Source organism: Haliaeetus albicilla, chromosome 2, assembly GCF_947461875.1.
Source record: "Haliaeetus albicilla chromosome 2, bHalAlb1.1, whole genome shotgun sequence".
Lineage (NCBI taxonomy): Eukaryota > Metazoa > Chordata > Aves > Accipitriformes > Accipitridae > Haliaeetus > Haliaeetus albicilla.
The window spans coordinates 34,170,004-34,190,145 of NC_091484.1; the positions used below are offsets into that span (position 1 = coordinate 34,170,004).

The 20,142-nt window shown below is 40.1% G+C and overlaps 2 protein-coding genes across 4 annotated transcripts in view; both read right to left on the reverse strand.

The window, feature by feature from the left end:
- Positions 1-15,509, reverse strand: part of ANO10 (anoctamin 10) — a 131,072-nt gene extending 115,563 nt beyond the window's left edge. The window contains exons 1-8 of one of the 3 annotated variants that reach the window (XM_069770504.1): positions 15,396-15,509; positions 12,178-12,330; positions 10,908-11,090; positions 8,794-8,928; positions 7,292-7,411; positions 4,166-4,735; positions 1,711-1,766; positions 102-176 (exon numbers count right to left, since the gene is read on the reverse strand). In XM_069770504.1, the coding sequence (XP_069626605.1) occupies positions 102-176; positions 1,711-1,766; positions 4,166-4,735; positions 7,292-7,411; positions 8,794-8,928; positions 10,908-11,090; positions 12,178-12,316 (1,278 nt within the window). In that variant the 5' untranslated portion in view covers positions 12,317-12,330; positions 15,396-15,509. Of the gene's footprint in view, positions 1-101; positions 177-1,710; positions 1,767-4,165; positions 4,736-7,291; positions 7,412-8,793; positions 8,929-10,907; positions 11,091-12,177; positions 12,331-14,582; positions 14,966-15,395 lie in introns of those variants that run through there. The other 2 variants (XM_069770509.1, XM_069770516.1) reach the window with 2 other exon arrangements.
- LOC138688426 (skin secretory protein xP2-like) lies at positions 14,647-15,540 on the reverse strand. Its single transcript, XM_069799650.1, has one exon. The coding sequence runs from the start codon at positions 15,538-15,540 to the stop codon at positions 14,647-14,649; it is 894 nt and encodes a 297-aa protein (XP_069655751.1).
- Between the last annotated feature and the right edge of the window lie 4,602 nt (positions 15,541-20,142).

The following is a 20,142-nucleotide window of genomic DNA, read 5'->3' on the forward strand; positions in this document are numbered from 1 at the left end:
TTTAATATTTCAGAAAAATGATTAAAAACTAAAGTCCTGTTTCAATCAATCCTTTGTTTTCCTAGATTCATCAACATTCTTAAGATGTCCTTGCAACTCACCTGTCTCAAAAGCTTCATATCAAACAGCACAAAAGCAATGTAGAAGAGAGATGCAAAACAATTTAAGAAGTTGAACTGCAAATAAAAATATTTGTTATTAGTACTCAAGCAAGTGTTCAAATGCAGAATATCATCTAACTTAACAGTTACATTGACCCACACAACTGTTCATTAAAATTTTCTTTACCATTTTTAAAACTTAGGTCAGAAAAACCTCATTTTCAATATTGGTCTGATTCAGATTTTCATTTGACAAGCTTAATACTTTCCTAAAGCATGTTATACAAAGAGAACTACAATTCAGTTATGAAATGTGGACATGAAAAACACATCGCCTTCTACTTAACTTTCATCTTTTGGCAGTTTCCCCATAGGTAATGCAATAAAAGGGACGTATTGATCTTAATTTAGGGTAATGATTTTTTTTTTCCCCCCAAAGAAATACTTTATCAAAATATAAGTGTTGGATGACATCTCTCTCAATATGTCCCACTGTTCCTCAGTATTAGTTGAGCTTTAGGTTTAATCAATTCAAGAGGTTTTATGACCAAGAGAAATACTCCCTACTTCTAAAATGAGACAATCACAGTATGCTACCTGAAAAAATGTAATCAAGCTCTGAAGCTTCCTACTTGCCGTCAGTGCTGAAGCTCCTTTTTTGGAGCTCCTGGACAACATAAATAATACTGGGAGTGCAGAGAGCCACTCATAGGGTGAAAGTGAAAATTGGGGGGGGGACACTTACATTTGACATTTTGTAATTTTTTAAATTATTTTATATAAATTTCCTATGGAGAAAAAGAGATGGCAGTATTTTTTTGAGAAAGGCAGAGACAAAGCTATAAATGATACGTACAAGAGTTTTAGCTCTAGAGGTTACCAGTAACAGAAGAATAACAAGCAGATTAAAAAAAAGGCATGCTGAGAAAAATAAAATAAAAAAAAACATGAACTCTGGAAGAGACTTAAACAATCTTTTCAAAAAGGAAACAAGATTAAGTCTCAAAATCAGCCAATCATTAAAACTGCTTTTACTGAAGATCTTATATGGGAACTCAGGATTTACAGTACAGTTCCTTAGAATCAGTGTTGCATCTGGATATACACCTGAAAGAGCAACCAAACATACATGCACACACAAAAGCTACTTGTTCAGAGCCACAAAGTAAATAGATCAGTATATACTAGAAACAGCATAGGAGTATATTGATGGACATGTATCTCCAGCCTCCTGACTGGTTGTCTGAATATTAGTACAGGTGGAAGTTAATACAAGAACTTTTTAAAATACAGTTTACCATAAAGTCTTGCAAAAAGTGAAAGCAATAGTTCCCAGCTAAAGACAGGAAAAACTTACATATACAGAATCCTAATGAAAGAACAAATCAATACAAACAAACCCAACTCTCCACTATAAAAAAAGGCATCTAAAACAGTCTAGCAGTTACTGGAACCACAACAGAAATACTGTTTACTCTGATATTTGTGCGAGTATTTGGCCTTGAACAAAACTGTAGGTCAGCAACGTAATGCTAGTAAAGCAGCAATAGAACACATGACAAGTTCTCTTTTTAAATAATCTTAAAAGCTGCTTATAGTACATACTTACCACTAAAACCTTCAGAATTAAATGATTCTGATAAGAAGATTCCAGCCTGTGATTTTCTAAAATACCAACAGAATTATTGATTAGTAAACAGCAGAAGCACTTACCATATAACAGACATTGTTATACAAAGAGTAAACAGACATTTGTCCTCCACTTAGAAATTATTTAACTAATAGTTTATGGGGAATAGTTCCTCCAACGCCTTATGGCAAAAAGAATTTATACTGTGCCAGTACGTCACTTAACCTACGAGGCTAATCTGATGCACAATATTGACATACGTATTTTCGGCTACAAATCCAGTATTTTTTCTACTGCAAAGGTTTTTCCTTTTACATCATTCTTTCTCAGAAGAGCTGTTTTATAACAGAAAAACCATCCATCATTCTTAACACTTAATAAAACGTGCTTAGTTATTGATTTTTCTTTGGCTGAAAACAAATGCAAAACTAATTGGAATACATCACGAAAAATAACAATACCAGATTTGATTGAAAACCAGTAAATGCTCACAGAAATATTCCCATTCATCTCCAAGAAATTTAGATCAGACCCTAAGCTCTAAAGCAAGACTAGAGTACATGAAGTTCAACAGATGCATTACTCATTCTATAATTAAGATTTTCAGTTCATTCAAGATAAACTGTCAGAAGCTGATGTGTGAGGAATGTTGGTTACTAAGGAGGAGGAAAGGGAAGTGAATGGGTGATTTCCCATTTCTTTTTGCTATTTTGTCAGATTGTACCTTTAAAGCCCTGGCTAAGCAGTAACTGAGAAGGCAGCACACTAGCAGGAGCTGTGTCAACAAGGCTGAAAGGAGACACCATCACCTATGGACCTTGCTCAGGACAAAACAGCAGAGTTCTACTCTGACAGGGACATGAAGTTGGGCCTGACACATGGAAGGTGCACTCAAGTGACTGAATGTAATTTTTACTTTCAGCTTTCACTAAATGATCAGTTCTCATGATAAATGGGTGCAAAAGCTCTGCTTAAAAACGCCCCAGATTGTTTCCTATGTTTTGTCAGTTTAGCTGTTAAAGTCAGATATTAGCTGAAAATATGCCAGGTGGGAGGTGACGTAGGACAGCCAGCTGAGCTCTTCATCCTGTTCACAGCATGGCAGCATAATCACATTGGATAGCACAGAAAAGGCACAAGCTATCAGTGTAGTGAGTTACATAAATGCCTTTGCTGCTGAACATGAAACACCAGCTTAAAACAAACAAAAAAAACTGGATTAAAAAAACTTGGGTTACCTGTTAAAGACATTTTAGTCTACCTGATCAATACAACTGGGCATTTTGCATAAAGGCTTTTTCTTGCAGTACAGTGAAAAAAAATGAAACAAAACAGTCAATTGAAACCTAGATGTGAATTTAAAAGTCATTATTTAATTAAAATCCTTGAACAGTCATAAACAAATCAAGAAATTGCTTGCTTTTACTATTGCTGCTGTCAAGTTGAATTTGCTGAGCAAATCATTTTGGCATGCATAACCAATCCTCACTTCAACACATCTTTTTATTCTGTCTTCTGCATCAATCTCCCTTTTGCTTAATCTGTCTTAGGTTAATTTTCTGGGTCTCCAGCTTTAGTAACTGGATTCTGTCCTGTAAATGTATGCCATATTGAGCTACACAAACCAGTTAACTCCCCATTAGCTTCATCTATTAATTTTGTCTGAAAGCAACTGCACTTGTCTGTAGAAATGCTAAAATTCAAAATAAATACTGACATTTCAATATCCTTATGTTAGGTTACAAAACATAAGGCCCAATCTCTTAAATAAGTCACACACACAAGGGAAAAAAAGGCAATCTATTGTAACATTCTTCCTCTTCTGTGAGTGCCCACAGGAAACTATTTTGATAAGGATGTGAAATCTCAGTCTTTCTTACATATATAGCATACACAAACACTCTCATATGACATTTAGCTGGTGTTTTTCAATTTTGTTCCTTATCTCAGTGCCTCCGTCCTCTGCATAGATACATCAGTAGACTAAGATGTACCCAGCAAACCCAGGTTGTGGGTACAACCGGCCAGGACAGTCCCTCCTGCCATCCACCTCTGAGGTCCCATCCTGATAATCTCAGCTCATCCCTTTTGCCAGCACTATGGCTGATATAGCCAAACAAAGAGCTAAATCAGGGAAGGGGGACTCTGCACCAAAGGCGTAGAGAGGCTGAGGAGGAAGGCAGGATCACCCCTTCTGATGGCATGCTAGACCAAATTAAACCAAATGTGAAATTGCAGTCTGAGAACACTCAAAATAAATGTAAGAAGTTAAAATGGCCATCTCTTTTACCCCACGGTAAAAATCTACTTCAGGAAATTTCTTTAGCATTCCATTCCATTGAACAAGAACTCACAGTAACATATTGTACAAATAAGCAAATTCTAAACATCTGCAATTCTAACTTTAAAAAGGAAGAATAAACAACTTTCTTACCCCATGATGTTAAGAATTCAGCAGCATACCGATAGATACGGTTCATAATTTCAATCACAACAGCATATATGATACTAGGCACAAACAGCATCAAGTTGCTGAAGTTAGACTCATTCTCTTCATGATAATCCAGAGCCCACTGTTCCAAGTCAAAGTAAATCATCATCACATACAGTGAGAAGTAGAGGCAAAGGCACACAAATGGCAAGGACACCAGATAAATCCGTATCTGCCTCTTAATACTTGAGTACACTGGTTCCTCCCTCCCAGTGACAGGATTGATACCCAGGACACCATGGAAGCCTGATCTCGGTTCTTCAAACTGTCGTTTCATCAACAGCGTCCCCCAACGGTATGTCATGATGGCACAAATCCGCTTCCAAACTTCCAGTATCACAGTGGACCAGAGCAGATTGAATGTGGCAAACATCACATATTTGTCATAGTCTTCCCATGCAAACACATAATAAGGAATCCCAATGACAGCCATTGGAATCAAAGCAAATGTGAAGTACTCTAAGAAGCCAAAGTAGAGAGCAATGGTTTCACCGAAGTAGCACCGTATCTCATCTGCAGAGAAAAAAGAATCAATTAAGACTACACTTAACTTAGATGTCAGTATAATATCAAACTTGACTTTACATGAATCTCTTGGCCCCAATTTTTTTTCTAAATAACACAATGAACATTATTGCTTTTTTGTTCTTCCTTCTCCAATGTTCCGAAAACTCAGAAGGCTATTTGAATTTTTTTTGTTGTTATATATATATATACACACACACAAACATATATACATATATTCAGATGGTAGGGAAGTCAAATATCTCAATACTTACCATATCAACATCAGATATTGGGGGCGGGCAGGGGAGACAAACACGAACACACTAGCATTCTTGAAAACAGAATCTATTATATCAATGAATGGCTAGGATGGCACAGAAAACATTTGGTATAATAAAAACCAAACTTTAACAGCAAGTGACACCTAACTTCTGAAGCTTCTCGCTGGCATATGTACACCTGGGAAACAAATTTGTTTCAGCCTGCTCAGGGCCAAAAAGGACTAGTTGTGCTTTGCCAGCCCTCAAGGAACTAAAGGAATAGATGGAAAGGTATATTGAAATCTTAAATCTTAAACATGTCAGGCAGCACACCCAAACTGAGACATTCCCTTCAGCAGACAACTGATACATGAAATACACACCTGCTGTATTCACCAAGGTTGTCTGCTCAGGTGTTATGAAGACTTGAAAAATGCACTACTAATGGATGTATTTCATGACAGATGTATTACCTCCAAGGAATACAAGATCTCACTTATCTTACTACTAACAAAAAAATGTAGGACTATTATTCAACATTATCTAGAAATGGCACCACATAATAAATTATAGAAATGCCTAGCAAACCTGAGTTTAGAATGCTGAAATCTGTTTTATCTTTGCCTGCTTGGAAGACCAGATTGCTTGTATGCCACTGTCATGTATTCACCAGCTTAACGAAACAGTCATGACATCATGACCTCTAAACTGACACTGTAAATGTACTGTCCATAATAGACTAGCACATCAAAACCTCATGTACAATACCATAATATTCTTACAGCTTATGGTTTACAAAACACTACAGCAGAAGATCACAATTGCCAATCAGGTAAGTTTCTGAAAGCAAGAAGAAAAGGCAAACAGAAGAATTGGCACTCCAACCTACTTCTCAATCAAAAATTTATTAACAAGTTCAAATGTAGGTCATTAGCAACATTTCACACTCCAAACACACAATGTGAAAGACAACCCTAAATTAATACATACATAACAGGGTTCCTGGGATTTACTTTGAAATTTTATGTGCACTCAATCTCAGTCAAAAAAAACCCCCTCTCCTGCATAAACAAAAGATAAGCACACAGGAAGACAAGCACACCCCTAATACAATACTCTGGAGGCAGGCATTACTGAGCCAGATCTTTAACTTCCTGTAGCTCAGGAAGGAATCTCAAGACCCAGAGATTAATAATCAGGCAAACTTCCAAATGTTTCTTATTTTTAAGTAAAATTTACCAGTTTAGAATCCAGAAATTAACCTTCCACATTGCCAGACTAAAAATTATTTTCATTTTAAGCTTATTCAGTGTGTAAAATATACTCAAGTGACCCTGGCATGCAACAACATACAGTCTTCATACAGAGAATGAATTTAAAACAAACAGTTGTAAACACACTTTTGACATGCCTACAACTCAAAACAGCTTTCGAAATTCCAGACATTGAGGAACTTCCCTGTCAAGAGTCAGTTTGAGAAAACAGTCTTGGCTTGGTCCATTACTGCTTCATTGATGGGTAGGGAGAATTTGTGATGTGCAGACTGTTGTTACATGGAAGTTTGCAGACACTGAATCTGCAGACTCTAAGCCACCAATTTCTCAAGTCTTGAACCGTATCAGGAGGTTACACAGGAAATGCTGGAAGAGGTAAAACTTGCCCAGCTGGTAAAACAGCAATGGTCTAATTTCAAGACTCCATGCTAGATCATCACAGTGCAAATGCTGAGCCTTTGAACTGCCCCCCAGCTCCAACTTGGAAACTATGACCAAAATCCTATATACAGAACTCCTGCAGCCACAAGAAAGAAAATCAAGAAACAGCAGCCTGCACATCCAACACTTCACTTCAGAACAGTTGTACTGCTAGTCATTATAGCAAAAGATTACCCTACAGCCATCTTAGAACCAAAGAGAAGTCAATGAAGAGACCTCCGCTGTGCCTATCAAGAAGTCTAGAAATGTGGATGCCACTCTGTTGATTCCAAGACCAGTAAAAGCAAGGCTGGGTAAAACAAGGACTTTGGTTCACAGTGGCCAACAAAGCAACTTGGGCAGAAAGGTAATGTTAGAGGACGTGAACTGCAATGGATAATTGGGGATGTGAAAAGGTAAACTCTTAGCGAAACCACAGATTTCTTGGTACAATACTTACCTTCCACACAGGAGTTTCACTTCTACAGAGGCTAAATGCTGGAGTAGAAGTTAGGAAGCACCCTTGGTCTTCTCACACAAACCAAAGAGAAAACTTCTCCAGAAGAAACCCTGCACTTTATTTATAGTGGAGTTAAGTGTTCACATACCTAAAGGTTGATAGCCAACTTTCACTCGGCCATACCAACTCTGACGGAGCTTTTTCAACTCTTCTCTATCATGCAGTGGGAAAATCTGAACTAGAATACCACTGGTCAATAATCTTCTCACTAGAAGAAAAAAAAAAAAAGTACCCAGTACTCCTTCAAAGGACAGTGAAGTTAATATCAACAAATAGGTTACATTATGCACTTAGCAAGCCTACAGTTCCCTTCAAATAAATCTCGCATTTAAAACCTAAAAATAAATAAATTGTCTGCATGTTAGTTAAAAATTACTCATTATAGAGAGCAGTTCTACCTATTCCTACAAAGACTATGCTGTCCAGTGGAAAAAGAGTAACCTTTTTACATCTATTAACTATTCCATAGGTTTGCTATATAATCATTTGCAGCTTCAGTAACAAAAAGCGCTACAGGTCAGAAACTGAAATGCCATTGTAACTTTTCCCACAAAGCTACACACCATGGAAATATTAAAAAAGAAAATAAATTCAAAAACAGGAGAGGGGAGGCACTGGAAGTTCGTGTCATAGTTTTTTTACCATTTCCCACTAGCATCAACTTGACATAACTAGAAAATACCTTAGCTATATAAAAAATTACTGGTGTAAACTCATCTGACAGCTACATTTATTTACATTTCTTGAACCACTGATATGCACAGATCTCTTTCTTTGATGACCAACACTAATGAATAAAGACACTGTTATTAAAAGGACATACAAATATTAAGATAAATTCTCCTAAGAAACTGTAGCATCTCTGTCAATGAACTAGTTCCAGCTACCATAAAAATAGCACTAACTCTCATTGCTTCTTTCTCCCATGAAAAGAAGAGCTCTTGAAGCAGAGGAGGAAAAATGAAATCAAATGAATGAAATAAAACTTCCTTCATATTGTGAAATTTATAGCTCTGCAACACTGTTATTCATTCCAGTATTTTTATACAGAGACAATCCAAGTATATAATTATGTAATTTTTTAAAACCAAATATTTTTGGTACTAATTATAAAAATAATGTATTACATCAATATACATGAAAATTATCCAACTGAAAACATAAGGCCACAGTCTCAGCATCACAGAAAGACTCAGGATGGAAGGCCCTCTGGAAGTCATCTGGTCCAACTTCCTCCTCAAAGTAGGTCCAGCTTAAATTGGGCTGCTCAGGGCTTTGTCTAGTGAAGATCTCAAATGCTCCCAGGACAGAGTTACCACAATCTCTGTAAAACCCTGTTCCAATGTTTGATTACCCTCATTGTGAAAAACATTTTCTCGATATCTATTGAGAATTTCTCTTGTTGCACTGTGCATCCATTGCCTCTTGTCCTATCACTGTGCAGCAAAGAGAAAACAAAGTTGATTAAAAATAGTGGGACTTTAATGCCTGAAGGATTCCTCTTCATTGCAGGAATATTAAGTTTTTTTCATCATGAACACCATCCTATATCAATGCAGTGAGTGACAGGCAACAAGCTACATTGCTTACCAATTGATTTTCCTGGATACAGCTTTGCCTGAGGATATCCAGGGATCATTTTTTCATCTTTAGCTCTCAAATTTTCAAGTTCATGTTTGACGATATACTGACATTCTGCCATTGTAAGGAAATTGTGATTGTCATCTAAATCAAAAAGAAGGTAGTATGAAATTGTGCAGCATAGGAAGACAACCCTGGCAGCAAACAACTATTAAAAATGACCAGAATCAGGGGGAAGTGACAATTACTGCCAACAAACGTCCATTAGCAAAACCACCACTTTTTAAAGTAAATGTCTTGGGAAGAAGTTTTCTCTAACTAGCTAACTGACACATGTTGGCCACTGCATTTTTGACTACCCAGGTGAACTAAGAGAGCAAATCACTAGAGACAAAGACACCCTGAAGTACTAATTGCTGGAGGCTGGGATAGTATACCAGCAAGTACTACATATTCTTGCCCTGTTGAAACTCTTACTTAGGCATCCACTATTTGCCAATCTCAGAATCTCCATACCCTTTCTGCCATAGAGTTCCTGAAGTATTTTCATAACGAAGAACAGTAAGATGTCAGGACAGAACTCCTTTTCAATAAGGATTTCACACCAAATATCACAGTATCTTGCTCTTTATTGCTCATACATCATAATGATAAGCCATTGGAGACAATTAGTTCTAATAAAAATACAGAAACAAGGTAAAACAATAAGAAACCTTTCCAAAAATCCCAAATTTTGAAGAGCTACAGCAACAAACCTATTGTCAATCCCATCAATTTACCATCAAGAAAATAGAGTCTGATTTCCTTGACATAAGCAATTGATTATTTTTTTTTCCCCTTAGTAATAAGAAATTATAGGGATGGCCCTAAATACACTAAGAAAGAAGCTAAAACAGCAACAGATCTCTAATACAAAGAATGAGAATATAATATCAGTTAAACTGGGGAACTAGAAATACTAGTAAGACAACATAGGCTGCAGGGTTTCTTTTGTAGATGACACATTTTTCACCTCATCTAAGCATGGTCAACTATTTTATCCTCTGATCAGATCTGGACAAAATTAAAGTTATATTAATGTTTTAAAAAAGAAAAAAGACCAGGAGATACAGCAGAAATTATCTTTTAGATTTACAGTAGCTGGACTTCCAGCTGCTACTACAGAATCTGTTAGCAATGACAGTCAGATTAGCATTAAGAATGTAAACACATGAAAGAAACAGAAATGGCACCTTTGCAACTGACAATTCTTCTCAAGGCTTCCTAATTTCAGGAAAGCAAAGTCACAAAAGAAAAGACACTGCAGCAGCTATTGCACACAGCATCTACTGCACACAGCAGCAGCGTTGAATAAACTAGCATCAAACAAACAACAAAACTCAACTTTATTATTGTTTCAGGCAGACCCAAAAACCTTTATACGAAAATGTGGTGAAAGGCATCACCAAAACAGACACATGAAAAGTATTAGCAAGACTAAGCTGGAACTCCAATATTTAACCTGGAGAGCAAAATGAGTTCTGCCACTGTAGGGGGTTAAATACCTTACGGGTAGTATATTTAAAAGAAAATGTTAATGTGTTGGCACCCCCTCAAAATAGAAGAGGAAAAGGAATGATTTCGCTAATCATGCCCAAATTTCACTGAATGCTCTGTAGTGTTATTTAATTATTTAATTCTGTTTGATGTATAAATATAGTAGAGAAAAACGTTTCTATTTTCTACAGCTAATTATGAGATAATAAGCCTCAAAACTGGCTCACAGAAATTAAACTGTTATGTTAATTCACAATATTGATTTTTAATCCTGCACTCATGTTTTTCAACTATTTTTTCTTAATTTAACAAAAATATTTCATAAAAATAAGAGACTATTTGGAGCATACAAAAGAATAAAACACAAGCAAAAAGTGAAAGCCATGTGCAAGAAAAAAAATTAATTTCATTATATGATCTGAATTTCCATAGGTAAAAATGAGAATTTTTTTTCATGGCTTGTTCTTCCTATTTCTGTTCACTGTTACCATTCCAAGGAATAGAAAGACCATGAAAGATTTAGCAGTGTAATTACTTCTATCTTTAGCCACTACTTTGCAATGACAAAGACCCTTAAAATTGCTTACCTGCAAAATCTTTGAAAGTTTTTCTACTGCTGTATGTAAAAGTTCTCATTGAGTTATCATTACATTCCTTCACCAAACCCACAGTTTCAGCTCCCAGCAACAGCCTTAAGTGGGAAGCTCCAACTAGATAAATATTTTCATCTCCACTTTCTGTGACCAATGGTTTAACCAGCAGTTGTGCACCTTCAAAGTAAAGAAAGGCAAAATAAGGAAGAAAATACATAAAAATTACATCTCAAACCCCTAGTATTTTAGCATCCATCATACTGGACCTAGTTATCAGGAGCACTGAAGCTGCATCCTTTTAAGGGCACAAAGAATTAAGGCTTCAACAGCACCTGATGTGTGGTGTTTAGAATCTTGCAGGATCAACCCCTGATTCAGACCTGTTTCTGTGGAAGCACTCACAGACAATGAACTGGAACAACGGGGACAGTTTGGATCTACTCCCCTAATGCTCACATCACGCAAGCAACCAGTGCTTCTGCAAAGAGTCCCACTCACTTTAAGGAGACTAGACTTTAGAAACAGAAACATCTGATTTATCTAGCAGAGGCCTGAAAGCAAGTTTGTAGTCACAAATCCAATAGCCACGGAAATACTACTGACCATAAGATATAAGCTAAAACAGCCATAAATAATGGCTTTCTAAAAAAAAAAAAAGTAAAAAAAAAGTCTAAGAAATTACAAATTAATTTGCCTAACTTCAACTCCTGGAAGTATACTAAAACAAGTAATGAAATATTGTCTTTGTAAGAGCCTACAAGCTAGCAAAAAGATAACTGAAATCCAACATTAATTTATCAAGTTAAATCGCTTCCTGCTAACTTAACTTCATTCTACAACGTGGTAGCAAGTCTTGTGGACAGGATAGTAGATGCCATGCATCTTCATTTTGGCAAGGCTTACAACATTCCATAAGCAACAAAAGAAACATGCTCTAGACAATTAATATAAAAACTGATATCAAAGCTATGTTGAAAGACAGGTTATCAGGGTTTCACAAGAATGGAAGGATTCTAGAGTTCAAGAGGCATGTGACCTTAAGCCAATAAGGTTAAAAGGGTTCAGCTGTTATATTTTCATGACACCAGCACGAAGCTCTACTCTTACAAAAAATTAAGCTACTTCAAAAATGCAAAATGGAGTGGGATTGGCTAAACAATAGTTAAACCACAAATTACCTGAAAACTAATTTTCTCTATGCCTTCTTATTACGATGACAGCCAACTTGATTTAAAAGTGTTACAGAAGGTCATACTGTACTCACCTCCATTTGCTTTCTTGTCCACAATTCGTTTAGTGAACCATTTTAAGGTTTCTTCTTTGGTGCCTTTTGCAAGCTCTATTACTACCAGAGGTCTGAAGTTAGGCTCAAAAGCATCCAAGAAAGACCAGCTTTCTGCCATCTTTTGAGAGCTTTCTAAGTACAAAAGCAAAACAAAAAGGCCAGTGTTAAAAAAAGTTTGGTATCAATCTAAAAAACACAAAACCTTACTATAGTGAGTTACACATGTCTGTCCTTAGCAAAGTGGCAGGTGCCCACTTCTGTGGACCTACTGAAAACAGCAGTACAAGTAACCTCTCCAATTGTCACTTGGCAAGATGCTACCAGTCTTTGGTAGCATTTATGTCCTACTGTCTAAGTATGAAAATTGTTGTTGCTATGTATAGCAAAGTAGTAGTGATGAGAAAGAAAATAAATAAATTAAAACAAGTAATAAGGAGAAACTATCAACAAAAACAACAGCTTGCAATTTCCTACTGTGTATCTGTCAGCAAATGAAAACATTAACAGAAGAGACTATTAGTCAAACACATATCTAAAACCTATAAGCTTCTCCTGTGTGCAAACACATTATACATTTAAAGAGGAACCTTCACAGTTATTCTTGTGAAGCTTCAACCATACCAAGGAAACTTACACCACCTTGGGTAGGTGAGTAGGACATCTATCATATAGATAGGCAAATTATGCACAAAGCACTTAAGTGACTTGTTGATATAAACCAAGTGTTCTGTGACAAAGTCCAGCTGCAAAGTGTTGAGCATCAGCATAACTTTATATGTAAATAATCCAAATGATCTAAGTGAACCTTTATAGAATCATGGAATCATTTAGATTGGAAAAAACCTTTAAGATCATCGAGACTAACCATTAACCCAACACTGCCAAGTCCCACTAAACCCTGTCCCTAAGTGCCACATCTACACGTCTTGTAAATACCTCCAGGGATGGTAACTCAACCACTTCCCTGGGCAGCCTGTTCCAATGCTTGACAACCCTTTTGGTGAAGAAATTTTTCCCAATATCCTGTCTAAACCTACCCTGGCACAACTTGAGGCTGTTTCCTCTCATCCTATTGCTTGTTACTTGGGAGAAGAGACTGACACCCACCTCGCTACAACCTCCTTTCAGGTGGCTGTAGAGAGCGATAAGGTCTTCCCTCAGCCTCCTTTTCTCCAGGCTAAACAACCTCAGTTTCCTCAGCTGCTCCCCTTAAGTCTTGTTGACATTGTGCTTTCAACTTTTATATAAATGATTCTACAGAGATCATTATATCATGCTTCATAAAGCAACTTAGAGGTGTTGATATAAAAAGATAAATCTGATAACTAACCTACGCAGTTTAAAAAAAAAAAACACCACAAAACCTATCACAGGCTGAATTTACAACTGAGGGGAAGCTTTGGGGGTTTGTTGGGGTTTTTTTTCTATTAACTTCACTGAAGAAAGGATTTTACCCACTGTCTGTAAGCAGTTTTTCCCCACCTGTTCAAAGACTGAAACTACTTAATTTCTAAGTAAGTTGCTCTAAGGATGCAGTTCAGCTTTCATGACAGTTACACTTCTGTGATTCAGAGAAATCACAATCTCTGGTATTTCCTATAAATTATCCTACAAAATACAGTAATACTGTAAACATATGCATATCATAATAAACACACCTATTTGCTTTTGACTGGCAAAAAAAGCTTTCAAGCCAAATTTCAATTTCAGTTAGTTTCACTTGCCCCTTCACATGCACACAGTTCTGCAGCATTCGGATTTACAGCTCTGAACCCAAGTATGTGTGTCTTTAAAAGACATACACTAGATTAATAAAGTATTTAAAATCATTTTAGATGCAAATCGGTACAAGCAGAGATGCAAATCGGTACAAGCAGAATGAATCAAAGGAAAATGTGATCAGGGATAAGGCACAGTGTCAATGATTGACTACACTGTCTTGACGAGTCACTCCACCTAACTGCATCATTTTCCATAATCAGTTTTATCTTTTTAAAGAAGATGCCTGCCACGTTGTGCATACTGCAATTCCTAAAGAATTTAAAAACCAAAAAGCACTAGATAATTATTAAATATTACTAGTTAACAGTATCGCTTCACAGAACAGTTATCTTCCCAAAACGGGCTTTGTATAAACAGCATGCTACTCCTCAGTAAACTTGGCTCCTACCACTTATTCAGAATTATCGTGCTTGGTGTGGTGACTAAGTAAGATTTGTTATTTTTAGGCATATTACTACGGAAAACCAGAACAGGGCTGAAGCACCCTTCCAACCTGCGTTTGTGATTTCCTGTACCGCAGAGTAGCCAGTTCGGTGCCTAGCACAGACCCTACGGGGTGTAACCTGGCCTCTACTCGCACACCTACGGACACGGTAACTTACGACAGACCCCGAAGCGTGGGGAGGAAAGACAAAAAGACTTCCAGGCCCCGCAGCCACCTCCCGGTCAGGAAGCCGCTGGGTGGCCGCCCAGGGCGGTCTCCAAGCCAGCGCACCCCTCAGGGCAGAGGGAGCCGCAGCCCCCTTCCAAGGGGCGGCCCACACGACGGTGGCCGTGCGGAGCAGCGGCAGGCTCGCTGCCCGGCCGCCCTGCCCCCGGCCCGGCCTCCCCGGGCAGCCAGAAGCGGCAGGGCCCCTCGCCGCGGCCGCTCTGAGGCGCCCACGACGGCGCCCTCCCGCTGCCCGGCCGCGCCCCTCGCTCTCCTTTCCGAGGAACCGGAGGACCGGGGAGGAGAGAGAGAGAGAGGCCCGGCCGCCACCCCCACCCCCACCCCGGCACGGCCGGTGACTCGGCTCCCTCACGCCAGGCCGCGCTCCGCCAGCGGGCGCCGCCCGCCCAGCTCCCTACAACCCCCCCGCCAACCGGAGCCCACCGTGGCAGCACGAGGCGGGCACGAGCCCGAGCGCTGCCCGCGTCGGCGGGGGGGCGGGGGGGCGCGGGGAGAAGTGCCCGTAGCTGCGGCGGGCACCGCGCCGGGAACGGGCCGGCTCCAGGCCCGGCAGCCTCCCCGCCCTCGGGAACGCCGCCGGACGAGCGTGCCTGGGCGACGGGGGTGCGGGAGCGACTCGGCGCCACAGCGGGGAAGGCCGGGGTGGGCGGGAAGGAGGAAGGCTCCTCCCCTCGCGGCGGCGGCGGCGGCGGAGGCAGCGAGAGCCCCATCCCACTGGGTGACGGCCGCCCACCCCCCCACTCACCGCCGGCTGCCGGCTCCACATCCGCAGGGCAGGGCGGGGCGGGGCGGGAGAGGCGCCGGGGCGGCCCAACGTGCCAGCGGCTGCCGCTGGCCACGCCTCTCCGCCCCGTGGCCCCGCCCGCCGCGGCTGGCTCTCCTCCTCCCATTGGCCGGAGGCGGTGCTGCCCCGCCCCGCCGCGCCCCGCCCCGCCCCGCCCCGCTCCGGTCTGCTCGCGTGCTCATGGGGCACGGGCGCGACGGCTGAGGCGCGGCTGTGACCGTTGGTGGGGGTTGGGGGCCCGGCGTCTGTCTGTGTCCGTTCGTCCCTCCCTTGTGCATAATGCTTTCAAGATACTTTTATTGCGGTGTTTTATCGGCACTCGTATGGACCCTGAGCTCTCGCTTCATCCTTTTATTTTTTTTGCACCTTTCCCTTCCCGTGCTGTCTCCTGTGAGGCCAAATCTCCTTCTGAAGCTTGAGCTAAAAACCCTGCGCTTCAATGGGGTTAGTTTTATTTCCAGACATCGTTTCCTACAGGCAAAAGAGGACGTTTTTGCATTTTGATAGCCAAGGTTTTTGTGGAGAGTCTAATTCCACACATCCATTTGTAGCTGAGAAGAGCAAAGTGTGACTGCAGAGCAGGGGTGGCAGGCGAAGAAGCTGGCTAGCAAAGCACGCTCCCCTGCTGGGCTTGTGGAAGTTCTTTTAAACCAGGTTCTCCGAATATTTTTTGTTTCGGACAATATTGGGGCCTTGAGCGTTTCTTGCAAGTTAGGTCAACCTACACATGTGAACAGTGCACACAGATGTAGAATGAGAACAGAAACTGTCCCTCACAGCTTGAAAGGCACCGGCTGGGAGTTGCACAGTGTTTGCCTCTGTGGTTTGTGCCAAGTAGGTGCACACCACATGGCTTAACAGCAAATGCCTCTGAGCTACTGAGTGGATTCATAACAGCTTACCAGGTAAGATGAGACTGGTGTAAACCAGTTGGCCTCAAGGCAACTTCGTTTTGGCTTATCCACTGGAACTGGGGTGTGACCACAGGAAAAAGCCCCATTGGTAGAGGTTTTATAGAGCCAATGTGTAGACCCCATACAGAACACAACTGCCAGAGGGTAAGCTTTATCCCTTCTCTAGCATCTGGCTATTATTCAGCATGCACTTTTCAGCATATTTGGAAATACATACAGATTTAAAATTTGTAAATTTTACAGTGAAAAGTTTGGTTTGTATTCTGTAGCCAGTATAAAGTACCAGTTTCTGGTGATAAGTTTTTCTATTATTTATAGCTAATGAAGCAGTGAGGGACTAGGGCACCCCAGAAGTGGAGATATGTGAATACTTGAAATTCAAGTACTACAGACTGCAGGGGGAGTAGCAGACAGACACGGTCTCTATCAGCTAGTTTGGGCAGAATGTGTTAGACTTCTCAAACTGTGTCTCAGTCTTGTCCAGCTCCCGCTGGCCTAACCGTATAGTTATTCACCACTGAGTGTCTCTGTGAAAACTCTCACTTCCTGAAGAGATAACATGGCAATAACAGAGACATGGGTTTAACAAAAGGGGGTTTTTTAGACATACTTTATTCCTGTCTTTTGCACGTTGGAAGTCTCCAGTTATGATGCATCTCATGAGTATCCACAATGTCTTCATGGGCTTTGGTCTCTGTCTTTTAGAAGCCCTCTGGCCTTCTTGGCCTGACATCTTCATTCTGCTAGTGGTTTACAAAAAATCCTTTTAAAAACAATCTCTGACACCTTCTTCACTTCTGAGCTATCAGTGGGGATTTGCTATTATCCAATTACTTTGGCCCAGTGCAAAGAGTCATTCAATATCAATGTCTTTTCTGGTATCAAATTCATTGTTCTACTGGATAGGGTCATTTAATGTCAATATTCCTTGATGGGACCGTCACATTTACTCAATGTCATCTATCCACTAGGTGTCACATTCTTGCTATGCAATGAATTCTTAACTGTTACACTCTCCGTTTTCTTCTAAAAGGTTTGCATTTTGCTAGTCATGCATAAAGGTTAGCACATAATCCCATGTTCACAAAAGAAAAATAGGATTCATAAGTAGATGGTGGAAGTGTCTAGAAAGTAATCTGCATACACATACACTGCTGGCGCAGTGGAAACAGTCTCACCATGATGGCAAAAAGTAAATTACCTTGTGCCAAGCACAGTGTTGTAGTGACTAGAAATTTTCCAGTAGGAGGATTAGCTAATTTAAAGATGGATCAGGTATGTTCACCCTAAACTGCAAACTGCACTATCACTATAGCTAAATATAAAGCCCAAGCTTGTATCCATTTGTGACTGTAGTCCAGTCTTGTGATTCTGTTAGCTTATTATAGCATTTTCATGGTCTGTCTCTGTCAGTCACAATGCAGACTGTAGCCAGAGTATAATGGATGAGCTGTAGTAAGGCAGAAAAAAAGAGAGACAAAAAAGAATCCATCAAAATTTCAAGAGCAGAGGACTTTTTTATTCTGTGGTTAACCCTCTTCTCCCTGGACTAGTAACTACCACAGTACTTAACTAAATTAAGAAGCCAGTAACCTACTGCAAAGTGAAATTCTCTTTTACACCTTGTTGAAACTCTGCTCACATTTTGGGTATAGTTCAATGGCTAGCTGAGCCCATCCAGCATCTCACTGCTACTAAAAAGGTGAGATCTCACTCCCAGTCCACCATTACCGTTTCCTTCTCCTTGTGCCCTCATTGCCAGCTCTAAGGCTCTGCTCCATACTTGCACCAACTCTGGCACTTGTCAGATCTTTCTCTGAGCCCATTGAATTTACCAGCTCCACAGAAAACTACACTCTTTTGACTGGTTTTGCTTTGTTCTATTTTAGTGATTTAAATAAACTCAGAGAAAGGCTAGATAAGATCAAGAGTTGGCACAAGGTAAGTACCTTTCCATACAACAAACCTTATTGATTCAAATGCACATAGACATATGTATGGTATGACAACCATATTTTATATAGTCACATAAATGAGGTTAATATTGGCTCTTATCTGAAGTCACACATAATAGCAATCATTTTCTTAAGATTTACCTTTACCTAGGTTTTGAGGCATACTGGAACATTGTGTTATTGTAAAAGTAAGGAGCAATTAACAGTAAAATATGCTTTTCACTCACAAGCTAATGACATATTGGTTTGAGTGTAAAATGGATGATGGAACACCTAAAGTTTAAGGCTAACATGGTAATTACATTAAAATTTTAGTAATTAAATTTAAATTAATGTATTTGTCAGCGTAAGATATACTGACATTTTACCAATCTATCTTCAGCAGTGGTTTTGATCAGATTATACAGGATCTTTCCAACAGTGTAATAAACATTACTAAAATGCTTTTACCTTCCTGCAAATGGAGGAGAAATTATTTTTTGAGTCACACCTGGTGCAATTTTTACATCCTGCCAGGAATTTTCACAAAAGTGTGTTCAGGCAGTCCAAGCATCCTTGGGGTCAAAGTGTGGAAGCTTTAATTCACAAACACGGAGCAACAAATCTGATCAATTTTAATCTGTAAAGCACAAGGAAGATGCATCTCTTCCATTTCACACTGTGTCTAGCTGATTAGAAACATCTGGTTTTATCTGAGGTATCTATTTCCAAATTAGGTCATCAAAGAGCAAGAACCCCTGTCCAGTCAAACAAAATGGAAACAGCATAAAAAGAGGAGGATCAGCTTGCCTAAGCCTGGAAGAGATGAGAGAAACCACTCTCAAACTCCCAGAAGGAGCAGGTAAAAGGTAAAACATCTGCATAAGATGTTAATCATCATTTATGCGTGAATTGAAGGAAAGTGAATTAAAAGTCCTCAAGGCCAATAGCATCCTGGCTTGTATCAGAAATAGTGTGGCCAGCAGGACCAGGGAAGTGATCATCCTCCTGTACTCGGCACTGGTGAGGCCGCAGCTCAAATACTGTGTTCAGTTTGGGGCCCCTCACTACAAGGAAGACATTGAGGTGCTGGAGCATGTCCAAAGAAGGGCAACGGAGCTGGTGAAGGGTCTAGAGAACAAGTCTTATGAGGAGCAGCTGAGGGAACTGGGGTTGTTTAGCCTGGAGAAAAGGAGGCTGAGGGAAGACCTTATCGCTCTCTACAGCCACCTGAAAGGAGGTTGTAGCGAGGTGGGTGTCAGTCTCTTCTCCCAAGTAACAAGCAATAGGATGAGAGGAAACAGCCTCAAGTTGTGCCAGGGTAGGTTTAGACAGGATATTGGGAAAAATTTCTTCACCAAAAGGGTTGTCAAGCATTGGAACAGGCTGCCCAGGGAAGTGGTTGAGTTACCATCCCTGGAGGTATTTACAAGACGTGTAGATGTGGCACTTAGGGACAGGGTTTAGTGGTGGACTTGGCAGTGTTGGGTTAATGGTTGGACTCAATGATCTTAAAGGTTTTTTCCAACCTAAATGATTCTATGATTCAAAGTTCATTCCACCTGGGCAGAAGATACTTGGTTTATTTGTTAGTCCATGGCTAAAAACAGTACTGCGTAGTCAATTGGTTAATTACTATGAGTTATTAGATAGCAGAATTTAACATCTTCTAACAAAACATGCAGAGACTGGATTCATCAGTAGCCATGATGCTATGACTGGGGCTGTGCCTCACAGAGGTCCCTGACTGCACCATCTGGTGCAGCCTTTCAGTAGACTGTTTTTCAAATAGCTGTTATAATAGTATCTCTGCCTGAATTAGGAACTGAAGGAAGACTATGCTAACTCTTAACTAGCCTG

Excerpts from the sequence above, each read along its gene's own strand:
- LOC138688426 (XM_069799650.1), bottom strand. The coding sequence starts at position 15,540 with ATGGGAGGAGGAGAGCCAGCCGCGGCGGGCGGGGCCACGGGGCGGAGA.